Source organism: Pteronotus mesoamericanus, unplaced genomic scaffold (assembly GCF_021234165.1).
Source record: "Pteronotus mesoamericanus isolate MK-2021 breed Mesoamerican mustached bat unplaced genomic scaffold, CSHL_Meso_final scaffold_174, whole genome shotgun sequence".
Taxonomy (NCBI): Eukaryota; Metazoa; Chordata; class Mammalia; order Chiroptera; family Mormoopidae; genus Pteronotus; species Pteronotus mesoamericanus.
The window spans coordinates 692383-708928 of NW_026555309.1; the positions used below are offsets into that span (position 1 = coordinate 692383).

The 16546-nt window shown below is 38.7% G+C and overlaps 1 protein-coding gene across 1 annotated transcript in view; it reads right to left on the reverse strand.

Moving 5' to 3' along the window:
- BPNT2 (3'(2'), 5'-bisphosphate nucleotidase 2) overlaps positions 1-16048 on the reverse strand; it is a 35334-nt gene extending 19286 nt beyond the window's left edge. Inside the window, exons 1-3 of the mRNA XM_054590147.1 lie at positions 15417-16048; positions 3242-3404; positions 1833-1928 (exon numbers count right to left, since the gene is read on the reverse strand). Coding sequence (XP_054446122.1) covers positions 1833-1928; positions 3242-3404; positions 15417-15800 — 643 coding nt within the window. The 5' untranslated portion in view covers positions 15801-16048. The remainder of the gene's footprint in view (positions 1-1832; positions 1929-3241; positions 3405-15416) is intronic.
- Between the last annotated feature and the right edge of the window lie 498 nt (positions 16049-16546).

A 16546-nucleotide genomic window follows, 5' to 3' on the forward strand; every position in this document is an offset into this window, starting at 1 on the left:
TGTTGGCAGGGTTTGTTCCTTGAATGGTCTAAGGGAGAATCCATTTCAGCCTCTCTTCCAGCTTCTGGTGACTGCTGGCACTCTTGGTGTTCCCTGGCTTATATGCATCACTACAATCCCTGTCTCCACCTTCACATCACTTATTCCCTGTGTGTCTGTGTATTCTCTTTCTTATAAAGACACTCTCATTGGTTTAAGGGCTGACCTTAATCCAGGATGATCTCATCTAGATATTTACCTTAATTACATCTGCAAAGATCTTATTTCCGAATAAGGCCGCACTTGGAAATCCACACTGTTATGGACTATTTTTTGATCCCCCAAAAGATACCTTCAAGTCCTAACCCCCAGCACTTCACATGGACCTTATTTGGAAACAAGGTCCTTACAAATGTAAGTAGTTAAGATGAGGTCATGCTGGAGTAGGCAAGGCTCTTCATCCAACGACTGGTGTCTGTACAAGGAAAGACGAGACAGAGTCACAGAAACACAGGGAGAATGCCAAGAGATGATGGAGGCAGGGATTGGAGTGATGTGTTTACAAAGCAAAGGAACACCATGGACACACTATCAAGAGCTAAGAGAAAAACATAGAAGGATTCTGCTCTACAGGTCTGAGAGAGCATAGCTCTATCAACGCCTTGATTTTGAACTTCTAGCCTCCGACACTGTCAAAGATAAATTTGTTTAAAGACACATAGTTTGTGGGGTTTTTTATGGTAGACCTAGGAAACTAATACTATAGTGGTAGACATGAATTGATGGGGATACTATCTAACCCACTACACCTGATTAGTAGGGCTACTTTCAACACTGGCAAGACGATACTGTCACCATCAAGAAGCTCATCATCTTGGAGAATGGTGGAGACCAAAGAGCATGATCTTTGCCTCACAGTTTTGAAGGGAGTTAGGGAGTTACCAACGAAATATATAACAATTCCCTTCAGACTATTAGCAATATTGCTTATACCAGTAATTGTTTCCCTCAACTTCTCCACTATGACAACTCGTGGTATAATTGTGGACTTGTGACCACAATCCATGCCATCACTGCTACCCAGAAGACCACGGCTAGCCCCTCTAGGCAGGCATACTAAAGCATAACAGCTGCAGTGATACCAAAATGCTTTGGGGAGGCTTTGAGCAAGGTCACTCCTAAACTAAATGCGAAGCTCTTTGGTGTGCTCTTCCATACTCTCACTCCCACACAATCAAGGATCTGGCCTGCTATGTGTAGGAAGCTAACAAATATGACTGCATTCAGAAGGTAAGGAAGCAAGGGTCAGAAGGGAATGCTGAAGAGCAACCAGCGCTACAAAGGAATTGGCCTGATTTTTAATACTTTGACAGTGACACCATCCATTTTCAATGCTGCAGTTGTCAGCGTCAAAATGGCACCATAACATGCCCTTAACCACCTACGATCAAGCTCATTTCCTGCTATGACAATGGATTTTGCTAAGACCAGTTTAGAGTATCCACCAAAATCCACACAAAATCCAGTGTTTAAGAGCCCTGGACCTTATCCCCAGCAACAGCATGGCAGAGACAGACAGCTGCTGGGGAGTTCATACCAGTAGTATTCCTCAATACACTAAGAATTTCTCATTTTCATTAAACAGTTGCTTTCCTCTAAAGAAAGTTTAGAAAGCCCTGCTGTCATGTATTCTGAGTGCCAACAATAAAATCCTCCCTGTATCCAGTGAAGAGGTAAGGTAGGGTAAGGGAATGACTCTTAATAATTACTGACCTACAGTTGAGATTCGGACAGGACAGTATTATAGACAAATGATTTAATAACAGTAACTCTTGCTCTAACTTATTTCTTACCTGTATATTCAGAAAATGGCTTATGTATTACTCCTAGGACAGGTTTACCATTTACAGCCACACAAACCATAGTAGTGACATACTTTCGAAGATCCTCTATGAGAAATAACACACACAATTGTAAAAGAAACATATGTAAATTCAGGGTACATTGTTATACTTTATTTCATTAAAAATGCATGTGCATTTTATAAAATGTCTTTCATAATCAACAATCCCCTCAAGCAAACAGAGTCTAGCAATGAGAATCAGTTTAAGGAAGTAGTTGAGTTTTGGTTTTGTAAGCAATAAACCTGGGTTATCACCCCAGTCTACCATTTTATTAGCTGCATTTCTTTGAGCAAATTATTTACATTCAGTTTCTTCATTTGTAAAATACAGGCATGAATTCAGTACCCACTTTAAAATATTAAAATAATTTTTAATTTTACTATTAAATTAAAAAATCAAGTAAGTACTTAGAACAGTCTCTGCACAAAGGATTTGCTCACTAAATATTATCACTATAATATGATTAGGCCAATCTCAGTTTAGGAAAAACTTTTTATAAACAAACCACTTAATATTCTATATTTCTATTATCTACTCCTGCAAAATACTGTTTTATAATTTCAGTTACTACTAGATATGCAATCTAGTGTCTTCTCCTTGTTCTCCAATTAGTTACCATGAGTATCTATTAAGGGTCAAGCTCAGTGCTTAAGCACTAGAATACCGAGGTGACAAAGGAGAAGTCTCCATATTCAGAGAACTTACCATCTAGGAGAGAGACAAATATGTAAGCAACCATCTTTAACATATATATAAAAGAACAGAGGAAAGGTATGAATTAGATATCTCTGGGTAAGAAACAAGGCATGGGAGAGGATCCACAGAATTCAAATCTAAACTAAGACTAGGTAAAAAGAATGAAAGTAAAGGATAGGGAGGTAATTTTCTGTTTTGCTAATTACTTGTTCTCTGGGTGACCAGGGTTTACTACTTTGAATTCCATAGATAGATGTATATGCAATAAAATCAAAATTTCCACTATCACAGATAAATATTATATTCCGACTACATAAATAACTCATTAACACATACCTCAGTATATACACAAACACCTCAATAAATAGATGTCAAATACAAACCATTTATCTGTAACTGCTAAAACTTCCCTTCACTGAATAATTAGTGACATAATGAGCCACTATCACCGTTAGAGTATGGCATAAATACACTGGTTGGGGATGATGTTGGGAACATAGTGCAAATGGTTCATACAACACTGCCTTAATCCAGCTCTCTGTCTTAAAATCTAATGGAAAAGTTGCCTGAGATTGATATAATATCTACCACTATATATATAGTGGTTCTCTGATACACAGTGGCAATCTGACGTTTAAGATCAATTTTAATTTTAAAATTACCTGTATACTCCTGTGTAGCATCAAGTGGGTCGATCCAGACAGTAACACTTTCTGCTGGCACCTCTTTAGGGGTGGCTATTTCCTTCAGGATGTCCTCAGGAATTTTATGATCCCATAAGATAACTTCCTGATCGCTCGCATCCACATGTTCCTCTGTATTTATCTGTATCAAAAATACATGACAGTTAAAACATTTTTAAAGAAATAAAAATCACTACCTGAGAAAGCACAAAAGAGAAAACATTTCAGACAAAATTACATAAAAGTAGGTAAATCAATATTTTTTGTTTATTTCAAGATGTTTCATTATAAAATAAAACTATATTGTAAAAGAAGTTCCAGCAACATCTTGTATTCAAGTACTTCCATTCAAACACTCAAACTTGTCCAAGATTAAGAATCCAACTATAAAGGAATATAAAGTAAGCGTCAAAGAAACAAGCAGGATACTGTGCTTTCTGACAAGATCTTTTTCCAGAGAAGATCAATGTACATATCCTAAATGTGATGCCACACCTAGACCCATAGTACAGTGTCAGAGTGATAGTGGTGGCAGTACATGAGCAAAAAGTTATACAGGGTGAAAACCCACAACTATTAGCAATCTCTGGAAAGCACCCTGAAATATCCCAAACTGTCATCAAAGAGGTTAAAAAGAGTAATATTCCTGAAACATCAAGCCACTTAAATCATAAGATACTTTTCTTGTATTTGAAAAAAAATTTTATTGTATTTTTTTCCATTTCCATTTAGTCTCCTTATATCCCCCGCCCCCCAGCAATCACCACACTGTTGTCCATGTCTAGGAGTCCTTTTTCATTTTTGCTCAATCCCTCCATCCTTTAACCTCCCCCTGAGCCCCAGCTGTCATCCTGCTATCTATGAGTCTGTCTCTACTTAATGCTTGGTTGTTCAGTTTGTTCATGAGATTCCACATATGAGTGAAACCATATGGTATTGTTCTTTCTCTGACTGGCTTATTTCACTTAGCATAATGTTCTCCATGTCCATCCATACTGTTGCAAAGAGTAAAATTTTTTCTTTTTATGGCCAAGTAGTATTCCATTGTATAAATGTAAATGTCCCATAGTTGTTTTGTCCACTCATCTACTGGTGGACACTTAGGCTTCTTCCATATCTTGGTCATTGTAAATAATGCTGCAATAAACATAGGGGTACTTATGTTGTTTTGAATTAGTGTTTTGGGTTCCTTCAGATACATGTTCCAGAAGTGGTTCAAAAGGCAGATCTATTTTTAATTATTTGAGGTATCTCCATACTGCTTCTCACAGTGGCTGCATCATTCTGCATTCCCACCAACAGTGCAAAAGGGTTTCCCTTTCTCCACATCCTCACCAGCACTTGTTTGTTGATTTACTGATGATAGCCATTCTGACAGGTGTAAGATGATATATCATTGTGGTTTTAATTTACATTTCTCTGATGATTAGTGATTAGCGATGTTGAGCATCTTTTCACATGTCTATTGGCCTTCTGTGTGTCCTCTTTGGAGCAGTGTCTATTCAAGTCCTTTGCCCATTTTTAACTGGGTTGTTTTTCTTATTTTTTTTTTTACTGTTTTTTTTTTAAAATTTATTTTCTTTATTTTTTCAAATACATTTGTCTCTGCCTACCCCTCACCACCTTTCCCTGACCCCTCCCCCTCCCTCCCTCCATTCTTCCCATTTGGTTTTGTCCATGAGACCTTGCTACACGTTCCCCAACCCTCCCATTCCCTTCCTCTTCCTCCCTCCCCCCCGCCACCTCTTGTGTCTGTTGGTTTCTTTTCAGTGTTGCTGGTCTTATTTTCCTTGCATCTTTGTATTGTTGGTTAGGTTTCGCTTATAGGTGACATCATATGGTATTTGTCTTTCATCTCCTGGCTTATTTCGCTTAGCATAATGCTCTCCAGTTCCATCCATGCCATCGCGAAGTTCAGTAGTTCTTTTTTCCTTTCTTCTGCATAGTATTCCATTGTGTAAATGTACCATAGTTTTTTGATCCAATCAAAACTATGAGTTCTATATAAATTTTGGATATTAACTCTTTATCAGATGTATCGGTGGGTTGTCTTTTTATTTTGTTAATGTTCTCCTTTGCTGTGCAAAAATTTTTTAGTTTGATTTTATTTTTTCTTTTGTTTCCCTCACCCAGGGACACATAGCTGGTAAAATACTGCTACAAGCAATGTCCAAGATTTTGTTGTCTATGTTTTCTTCTGCTTTTTATGGTTCCAGGTCTAATATTTGATCCATTTTGAATTTATTCTTGTGTGTGGTGTAAGAAGGTGGTCTAGTTTCATTTTTCTGCACATATCTGTCCAATTTCCCCAACACCATTTACCGCATAAACTATCTTTAGCTCATTGTATGTGCTTGCTTCCTCTGTCAAATATTAATTGACTATAAAGGTATGGGTTTATTTCTGGGCTCTCTATTCCATTCCATTGATTGTATTTCTGGGCTTTCTATTCTGTTCCATTGATCTATGTGTCTGTTTTATGCCAGAATCATGCTATTTTTTATTACTATGGCCTTATAGCATAGTTTGGTATTAGGCAACGTGATTCCTCCAACTTTGTTCTTCTTTCTCAAGGTCTCTGTTGCCATGTGGGGCCTTTTGTGGTTCCATATAAATTTTTGAAATATTTGTTCTAGTTCTGTGAAATATGTCATTGTAATCTTGATAGGAATTGCACTGAATCTATATGTTGCTTTGGATAATATGGACATTTTAATGATGTTAATTCTTCCTATCCATGAATACAGCACGTGCTTCCACTTATTTGTATCTTCCTCGATTTCCTTCTTCAGCGTCTTATAATATTTTTCAGGTCTTTTACACTTTTGGTTAGGTTATTCCTCAGTATTTTATTCTTTTTGAAGCAATTGTGAATGGGATTGTTTTCTTAATTTCCCTTTCTATTAGTTTGTTTTTGGCATATAAGAATGCAACTGACTTCTGGATATTAATTTTGTATTCTGCTACTTGGCTGAATTCATTTACCAGTTCTAATAGTTTATTGGTGGAATCTTTGAGGTTCCTTATATACAGTATCATGTCATCTGCAAATAAGACAGTTTTACTTCTTTCTTTCCAGTTTGGATGCTTTTTATTTCTCCTTCTTGTCTCTTTGCTATGGCTAGGACATCCTGTACTGTGATGAATAGCAGAGGTGTGGACATTCCTATCTTGTTCCTGATCTTAAAGGGAACACTTGTAGTTTTTGCCCATTGAGTATGATGCTGGCAATGGGTTTGTAATATTATTATGCTTTTTATTACATTTAGGTATTTTCCCTCTAATCCCACTTTGCCGAGAGTTCTTATCAGAAGTGATGCTGGATTTTATCAAATGTTTTTTCTGCATCAATTGCTATGATCATGTGTGTTTTATCCTTCATTTTGTTTATATGGTGAATCATATTTACTGATTTGTTAATGTTGTACCAATCTTGCATTCCCAGAATAAATCCCACTTATCATGGTGTATGATCTTGATGTATTGCTGTACTACTCAGTTTGCTAATGTTTTGTTGAGGATTTTAGCATCTATGTTCATCAGGGACACTGGCCTATCATTTTCTTTTTTTGTAGTGTCTTTATCTGGTTTTGGAATTAGGATAATGCTGGCCTCATCATATGAGCTTGGGAGCCTTCCCTCCTCTTGAATTTTGGAAATAGCTTGAGGAGAGGTGTCAGTTCTTCCCAGAATTTTCAGCAAAACTCACCTGTGAAGCCATCCATCCAGGGCTTTTGTTTTTTGCAAGTTTTTTTATTAGTACTTCCATTTCACTAGGTGTAATCTGTTTATTCAGATTCTCTGATTCTTCCTGACTTAGTTTTGGAAGATTGCATGTTTCTAGGAGTTTTTCCATTTCATCCAGGTTGTCCAGTTTGTTGGCATATAGTTGTTCATAATATTTTCTTACAATCATTTGTAGTTCTTTGGTGTTAGTTTTATTTTCTCTTTCACTTTTTATTTTATTTATTTGGTTCCTCTCTCTTCTTTTCTTGATGAGTCTGGTTAAAGGACTATCAATCTTGTTTATATTGTCAAAGAACCAGTCTTGGAGTCACTGATCTTTTGAATCATTATTTAGTTTTGTTTATTTCTACTCTTTTATTATTTTAATCTTTATTATTTCCTTCCTTCTAATGATTTTGGGCTCCCCGCCCCCAGTACCTTTAAGTGTAAAGTTAGATTGTTTATTTGACCTTTTTATTTTTATTTTTTCAAGACAGGCCTGTAATGCTATGAATTTCCCTCTTAGGATTGTCCTCCCTGTGTTCCATATATTTTGGATTGTTGTGTTCTCATTTTCATTTGTTTCCCAGAACCTTTTGATTTCTTCCTTGATCTCGTTGTTGACTCATTTGTTGTTTAATGCCATGTTACTTAGCTTCCAAGTCTTTCATATAGTATTTTCAGCATAGTGTATAGTAAACATCCAATTCATCCATTCACTTGTTCCTTTATTGATTTAGCAAATGTTTACTGATTGCTTACTATATATCAGACACAGTGCTAGGTCATTTATATACAATGGTGATCAATGTGAGCCAAAAATCTCTGTCTTTGTGGATCTTAGATTCTAGTGAAGAAGATAAACAATACACAAGAGAAATAAGCAAACCATGTGGTAAGCTGGGGAAAATAAAGTAGGGCAGAACAGAAATAGTGTTGTAGGAGAGTTGAAGGATTTTACTTTATGATAGGGTTGCTAGAATTATTCATAATGGCCCCAAATTAGAAACTACCAAATGTCCATCAACTGATGGATGGATAAACAATGGAATACTATTTAGCCATAAAAAATGAAGTAGTGGTTTATACTATAGCATGGATGAACCCCAAAACATTACACTAAGTGAAAAAAAAAACACACAAGAGACTACATACTGGATGATTCCATTTATGAGAAATGTCTAGAGCTGGCAGATCTATGCAGACAGCAGATTAGTGGTTATCTGGTGCAGGGGTTAGAACAGGGATTAGTAGTTAATAGGTACAGGGATATTATTAGGGTTATAAAAATTTTCTAAAACTGATTAATGACAATATGTGCATAACTCGGCAAATTCACAAACAACTACTAAATTGGACATTTGAAGTGGGCAAATTATATGATATGTAAAATATGCTGCAATAAAGTTGTTTGTTTTTAAAAGACAGGGTAGCTAAGAAAGGCAACACTAAAAAGGTGATATTAGAGTGAAGATCTAAAGGAATGAGCCTAGCAGGCGTCTGAAGGAGGCACACCCCAGCCCATGAAATAAAAAATGCAATGGAGGCAAGCATGGCTAGAAGAAGTGAGGCAAGAAAGGAGCCAAAGACGAGTTCTGAGGTCAGAGAGTAATGGAAACCAGATGATGATGGGCCCTGCAGTAATGACACAGAGTCAGCTGTCCTCCATCATAATCACTACTAACAATGGGCAGACAGTCTTAGCCAATGTGCAAAGCTAAAGAAGGGTAAGGACATGGGGAGAGGTATAAGAATTAGAAAGGAAGAAGCAAAATACACAACTGAAATCTGATCATTGGAAAAATTCAAAAGAACTTGTGGATAAATTATAGAACAAAATGTAGCCAAGTTGCTAGATTTAAGGTCAATAATTATCAATCAATTGCATTTTTATATATCAGCAACAATATTTAAAATACTTGAGAAAAAAAAAGAAACCACTTACACTAACAACAGAAATAAATTATCTGGAAATAATTAGATGCAAGATTTTCAAAAACATTATCAAACAAATGTATTTAAAAAAATTAATGCATCTATTTTTTTTTTCTCCAGCAGTGTGCTGTAACTTCTCTGCTGGACCTTCACACTCTCAGGAAGTACTCTTGCCCATGAGTAAAAACCAAAATTTACGTACTCTGAGGACATGAGAGTAGAGAACTCCTCTTCTGCCATCTTGCAGACATCACTCTCAAGTATTTTGTTTTTAGAGCCCACACTTGTAATGACAATGTTAGGCCACCTCAGATGAAAGAATGTAAGAGTATCACCATGTAAAAACCACAGAATAAACCATATACAGTATACTAAGAAAATATTGGCTTAAACTGCCATCTATCCTTTACTTGGATTCCTATAATAGCCCTTGATTGCTCTTGCCTCCTAGTGCATTCTCTGATTTATACATTCATTCATTCACTCATTCAACAACTATTTCAAGACTACCTATTCTAAAGTGCTTTGGTTACTGGGACATAATAATGAACAAAAGAGACAAAAATAACAGGTCTTATGGAGCTTCCTTCTCAACCCAGCAACCCACAATCTTCCCAAGTAAGACTATATTACTCCCTACTTAAAACCTCCCAATGATTCTCATTACATAGAGACAAAATCCAGGCTGCTTACTATCATCTACAAGGAAAGGCCTGGATGATCTGGTCCCAGTAACCTTTCTCTATTTGCACCCTTATTTACTTATTTGTCTTCTGGTCCCTTAACCTCAGGGCCTTCATACTTGTACTCTTTTGGTCATATACCATATTTTGCCATGTATAACGTACAATTTTTTGCCCAAATTTTTGCAGGGAAATATAAGGATGCCCATTATACATGGATAGTACCTGAAATACCTTGTATCTGTTCTTGTGTTTTGTAATTATTTGTTACATAAAACTTCTTGTACCATAATATGTCCAAAGATAAATGCTATAATTCCTTTATAATACAAAAAACGAGTATCTAAACATCAATAAATAAAAAATTGAATTAAAAAAATTAAAATGAAGGTTTTTCCTAAATATTTGGGTAATGTGCATGTGCATTATACATGCGAGGTTATACTTTTTTTTTTTTACCGAATCTCTGCATGATGATCTGCTCATCATTCAGGTCTCAGCTCACATGATAGTGCCTCGGAGGGGCATTCCCTGACTACCCATGGCCAAAGCAGGATTCCCCAATCAGGCTTCCCACATGTACTTATTTTTATTTCTTCAAAGTCCTTATGCATATAAACTCAACTCATTTGTTTCCATGTTATCTATCTTGATCAACTAGAACTTAAGACCTGTGAGTTCATAGACACAGTTTCTCCTCCATTACCATAGTAGCCCCATCCTCACAGCCTAAGCCAGTGTAACAACAGGTACTAAATAAAAACTTCTTGCTTGACAACATTATTCTTCACTAATGTAGTTCCATTTCGTCTCCATAACCTTTTCCACTCAATCTACTCTCCCTCCCTCATCACTGCCGCCTATCTGTACCAGCCCTCAACAGGGAATTGAATAAGAAATCAAGATTCCAAAACACAATTCATGCTATTTATATAACAGTTCTGTTACTTTGAGATTAAAGAGGCTTTTGGTTAGTACTTAAGAAGGTACCATTTACTGCATTTCTCCATAAATCATTAGATCCTAATAAATTTTGGGTATAATGCTTCACACTGTACCTATCACACTGTAAGCATTCAATAACTATTTTCAAAACAGATAAACATTGCTGTCTTATTCTTTTACCTTTTCAGAAGTCTTTTACTATCAACTCCTACTCTCAAATATAGCCCCATAAATAAACAGGCTCTAGTGTCTCATATCTTAAAAATAAACATAAACATGGCAAAAAAAAAAAAAAATCCATAGAACCTACTCTTAGCCCTACACAACACCCTAGCCAAGTTCCTGAGGAACACAATTTTTGAAAGATTTACTCACTGCCTCCACTTCTTTACCTGGCATCTTTTTCGATTTTGCTTCCTTCCCATTAAGTCACCGAGCAAACTCTCACAACAAAGAACCATTAATAAGAGTATGTATTCTATCATCAGAATTCCAGCCCCTGGATTTATTAGGTATGTGATTTACCTAGGCTAGTCCCTCAGTCTTTCTCAGCTGCAGTTACCCATTGCTAAAAGTGAGTGACAAATATATATCCCTACAGTGTTCTTTGGATGACTCAATGAAACAGAAAGGTAAAACAGTACAGTGCTTAACACAGAGTAAGTATTTAATAAAAGTTAGCTGCGATTACTCCTGTTAAGTGATTCCTTTCAGTTTTTGCTCTCCTTGGTCATAGGTCCTCATCTTCCACTTTCACACAATATACTTTCACTAAGCAATCCTGTCCACAACTGGTTTCAATTAATATCACAATTCTGATGACCTACAGATTTGTATGTCTCATTCAGAAATCTCAGGAGCTTCAGCCCATATGTATTCAACTACCTCCCTAATATGTCCACTTGAACATACCAAAGGCACTTCTAATTTAACCCAGCACTCTTAATGTGCCCTCTAGTACCTGCCATGTCATCCCTCACTCTCTGTCACCATCAGCGAAACACCAGTTGTGAAAGCCAGAAATAGAGGAGTTATTTTTGACACATCCCTAGACATTTTTTCATATCCTTCCACATCTAACTTCTCCACAATCAAAACTCAAATTCAAAATGTATCATCTCTCACTTGAAAAAGCCTCCTAACTGGTCTTCCTCCTTCAAACTATTCTCCAAGCATCTACCCTAAGCCCTTCCAATCATTTAAAAAACTGTAGTTTAAGAGTATACTTCAGTTATACGTCTTGTAGTACCTCATACACAGAATTAGACAGACCTGAGATGATTCTCAGATCATTAAGTAAATCTCTGTGAACCTAAGATTATTTTCTAGCTGTATATCCTTTCACAAATTATTTGGCCTCTCCATGCCTCAATTTATCTGCAAAATGGAGACGACAGTACTCATCTCCTGTTTTTGTCAAGAATAAATTAATGGTGGTAATAAGAAACTTAATTAAGTGCTTGCCACTTACTGAAGACTAAATAAATGTTAGCTATTAAAACAAGCTGAGTGTAACTTTCCCCATTGCCCAAGTTCTGGTGCTCATGTCTCCCATAGCCTATTTTAAAAGTCTCCTAACCAGTCTCACTAATCTTCAAATGCCCAAAGCCAAAATAAAGTATGGCACACTTGCAGGCTTCAATAAAAGTCAGGTAAATCTTTTAGTACTCTAGGTTTAAACTAAAGATTAGGTCCAAACTTCTTTAAGCTTGGCCTATGATATAGCTCTGGCCTACCTTCTTAATTTCTTCATGTGCTTCTGATTTAGACTTATCAAGCTAGTACTAAAGTAACACCTCTATTAGGTCTGCCCCAGATAATTTGGGTTTTATTTTTCCTCTGTCTGCAGTACTTATTTCTGCACTGATTATCACATCACTAGTTATCACAATTTTAAGGAACAGGAAACCATAACTCAAGTTAAATGACTGGTCAGAATCACCTAGCCTGGAGACTGGGCAAGATGTCAAGGCAAGTGTTCTTTGCAATATATTAGACGTTAAACTCCTCCAGCGAGTACTCCCACCGTAAAGGATGGGGAAGGCACAGACACAAGCTGCTCCTACCAGCTTGGAATACTATGCTTCATCTTCAAATCACTGTCAGAACTTTGAAAAAGTCGAGAACAGGAGTGCCTCAAATAAAGGATTCCCTTTACTTTAAAGTGAAACTGTAAGTTTATTCTGTGTTTGCCTGCAAACTCAATCCAAGAAACTATCTTCAGCCTTCATTTTCATCATTATCCACAAGGATACGATATACAGGTAATGACAACGCTGCAGTTACTGTTATTTTTCATAGCGTGAAATCAAGCACTGCTAATATGTTTAAAAAGAGAACTGGGGCACTGAGAACCCTCCCAAGTTTCCTTACATAAGAAAGGTTGAAAACAAAAGTAAAGCCGGGGATCCCAGGGCAAACTTGAGTTTTCTTAAGACCACATTCACTTCTCTAGAGTAGGGCTTCTCAACCAGGGCACAAGTTCAAAATTAGGCCAGATAATTTCTTGTTTGCAGGTCTTTCTATGCATTGTGTGCTGTTTACCTTTACCTACTAGATACCAACAGCATTCTAACCCTGAGTTGTGACAATCAAAAATCACCAGACATTGCCCAATGACCCTTGGGGGCAAAACTGTCCTGTTTAGTGCTCTAGAGTGAAATCTGGTATATCGTTTTTCTGAGAGGAAACATTTAATTGGAAAGCTTCAAGCACCTTACTCTAGGAAGCTGCGGGAGAAAAGAGACCTCTCTACATTTGCACAGGGCACCCTTATAAAAGAAAAGAATGTCTGTGGCTTCTTGATGCTAACTTTCCATAAGGAAATAAACTGAGTAGGATTCAATCTGAGGTCCTTACCATAAACTTCAGGTGAGGCTTCAAAAACAGCCAGGCATTTAAGACTGTACTTCTGGGTGTGGAGCAAAGGGAGTGAAGAAAAAAAAAAGAATCTCTAACTGAGTCTCTACTTACATGGCTACATTTGGCTTCTAGTCTAACTACCTAATGACCAAAAGGGGATAGTTCGACGTGACACTGTCCTATATTGCTACTGTATAATGAACATAACCTCAATCACCATCCAACACGCACACAAAGATGTACATGCAAATATTCAAACAACCCTGGGAAAACAAAAAGGCAGATACTTTTTCAACATCTACAATTCCGAAAGCTTAGCTGTAATGTTTAATAAAACACAGCTCACTACCCTTAGCAGTTATTCCCTTAAAGTGTTTGCTAGTAAGTGAGAGAGCAAACTCAGAATCCTGTGGAAGTCACCCAAAAGACAAAAGCTTTGGCAGATGAAGAGTAGGACTGTATTTGCATGTGAACACACATGCACAAACAGATTTATGTTTTCAATATTTAAGAATAGTTTTATCTTTACCTTTACCTCTGTTTGCTATATTTCACTCTTACTGACTTTAAGCTTCTACAATTTTACTTTTTCCCTAGGAAATCATACTATAAATTCTGTTTTAAGTAGCCTTCTATGAGGATCTAGCTAAAATGAAGAGTGAGATAGTTGATATAAACTGTGTAGTAAAGTCTCAGGAGCCTTAGATTTCCCATCTGTAAAGTGAGCATAAATAAAATTTACTTATAAAGTTGCTGTGAGGATGGAATAAAGTCCTGCCTTGTTCAGTATTGGGGCACCTAGAATACACTCAATAAATTTTTACTATGGCTACTGTTGTAACTATTACACCTCAACTTGTCTGAAACTCTTGTTTATTCCACAAAACGCTGTGTTTTGGAGGAGAGGTGCAAACACTTACTAGTCTGTGATAAAGCAGGGTAGGGCAAAAGCAAAAGTGAAAATGTGTATTTTGTTTGAGACTTCTTGTATCAATTACATCTGGTATTCAGCAGCTAATAATGGGAAATTCAATGTTCCTTGCTGTCACAAAAAAATAAAAATTAAAAAAAATATATACAGAAAGAAAGAAAACCGCAGGAAGAAGACAGAGTAGAAGAATGGTTACACATGATATGGAATTCTAACGATGACAATACTCTCCTAACTCATTCAAGAACAACAGTACTAAGGTCAAATACTTTCCAAAGAAGCCAGGAGTTAGATTTCACTGTTTATCTAATTAATTAAATTCCACTGGAACAATTTATTCCTCCAATAGTCAAAATGTCTGAATTTCCCTAAGAAAATATCAAGAAATCTACCCAAAGGCAAGTGTTTTTCAATTTTTATTTTATGGAGTAAATAAGGGATAGATGGTTGAAATGAAGTTGCTGAGAAATACACTTCCAAACACCTCCTTGAAGGAACCCCAAAATATATGCCATTAAGATGGTCCTGATAACTACAACTAAAGTCAATTCATAAGCATCCACCCCACAAAGGCCAGGCAGCAACACTTCCACAGTTGCTCGCCTTCAGTTGGCTCCTCGTACATCGGCCAAAAAAATGTCCATTATACAGTCACGAACGTTCCAGTAATTAAATCAAGGAAGGGTAGAGGACTTTGGGGGTTCAAGTGCAATCCCTTTTATTTTACGTAAGAACTTAACCGTAGCATTTTGATATGAAAGCCCTCCCAAAACACAAAGCTCCCGACCCAGGTGCAAAAACCGCACATACACTCGAACAGGGGCCGGGGGCACGGTTCCTGAGTTAGACTGCTTGCAATCTTACCCAGCTCTTCCACTAACTGCATGACCTTGAGGACCTAAAGTTGGGCATCTCAATCTCCATCCACATCTGTAAAATGGGAGCCAGAACCCCGACACCTGGGGCGGTTGTGAGGAGTCTACATGATGAGACACGTTCCAAGGCTTCCGTGATCCCTGGCCGGAAAGCTCAACCCGCCGCCCCAACGGTGCCCGGCGCTCGCGGGACCCACCTGCACGTTAGGGAAGGCAGTCTTGAGCAGGTAGTACATCTTGCGGTTGGAGAGTACGTCCCCGCTGGTCATCTTGTCGTCGGCTCCCTCGCGCGTCTTCCCCTTGGACTTCTCCTCTAGGACGTTGCTTTCGCGAACGCGCCTCACTTCGTCGCCACCGCGAACAGCGGCCAGCACAGACACGGCCAGCATCTCGCGCAAGTCCACGGTGCCGCCGTCGGCCGCGATCACGGGTCCTGCCGCGCCGCCAGGCTCGCTTCCCAGGCCGAAGAGACTGAAGCGGCCTGCCAGGAACCCCGAATAGAGGTGGTAAAGCACGCCGAGCCCTAGAAGGCAGAACACGGCCACCCCCAGTGGGGACAGGCGGATGCCCATGGGGGCCATGTCGCCAGAGGCCGGGCAATCCGGACGGCGGCCTTCAAAGGCCTCCCAGGGCACGCCGCCGCCGCCGCCGCCGCGCTCCCCCGCCAGGCACCGTGCGTACTACACCGGCGCCCGCTCCCCGGCGCCCGCGCGCCCCATAGCTCTTCCCCTGGAAAGGATGAGCCGCGCCGCGAAGCACACCTTCGCAGTCCCACGCGCCCAACTGCCCTGGGCGGCAGAGCCCCAACTCTGCTAGAGCCGGCCAGCGACTCCCACGTCCACGTTAGCCAACTGCCGGGAGGTGAAAGGGTAGCGTGGGTGTGTATCCGGGTTACGCAGTGGGGTGGGGTGAGAGTAAGAGGCGGGGTAAGAGGGACTCCTCCCTTGGGGCGGGGCGGACGTCTACGTGCGCTTGGAAGTGTTGGGCTGGCTGCCGCTTTTCATTGAGGCCCGCGGTATTTCGGTTTTCAAATCGCTTCTGGATGTGGGAAGCTACCTTACACACAGCAAAGGATAGTGAATGCCTTGTGAAAATTTAATCGACCTTGGAAGGTCAATGGATGGCTGAAATAAAGCCATATTGACAGTCCTGACTCTTGAGGGATGAAGGAAAATAGGTCATTTTAAGAGAGATCTGTGTACTTTTTCCTTCAGCGATTGCCTTTTTAAAACGCCTCTGCGCTCTTGCGGGCAGAACAGGAGGTAAGCAGTGACAGGAGGAATTTTACTTGCTGCTTTCTCTATTCTGCTGGCATCTCTTGTAATCT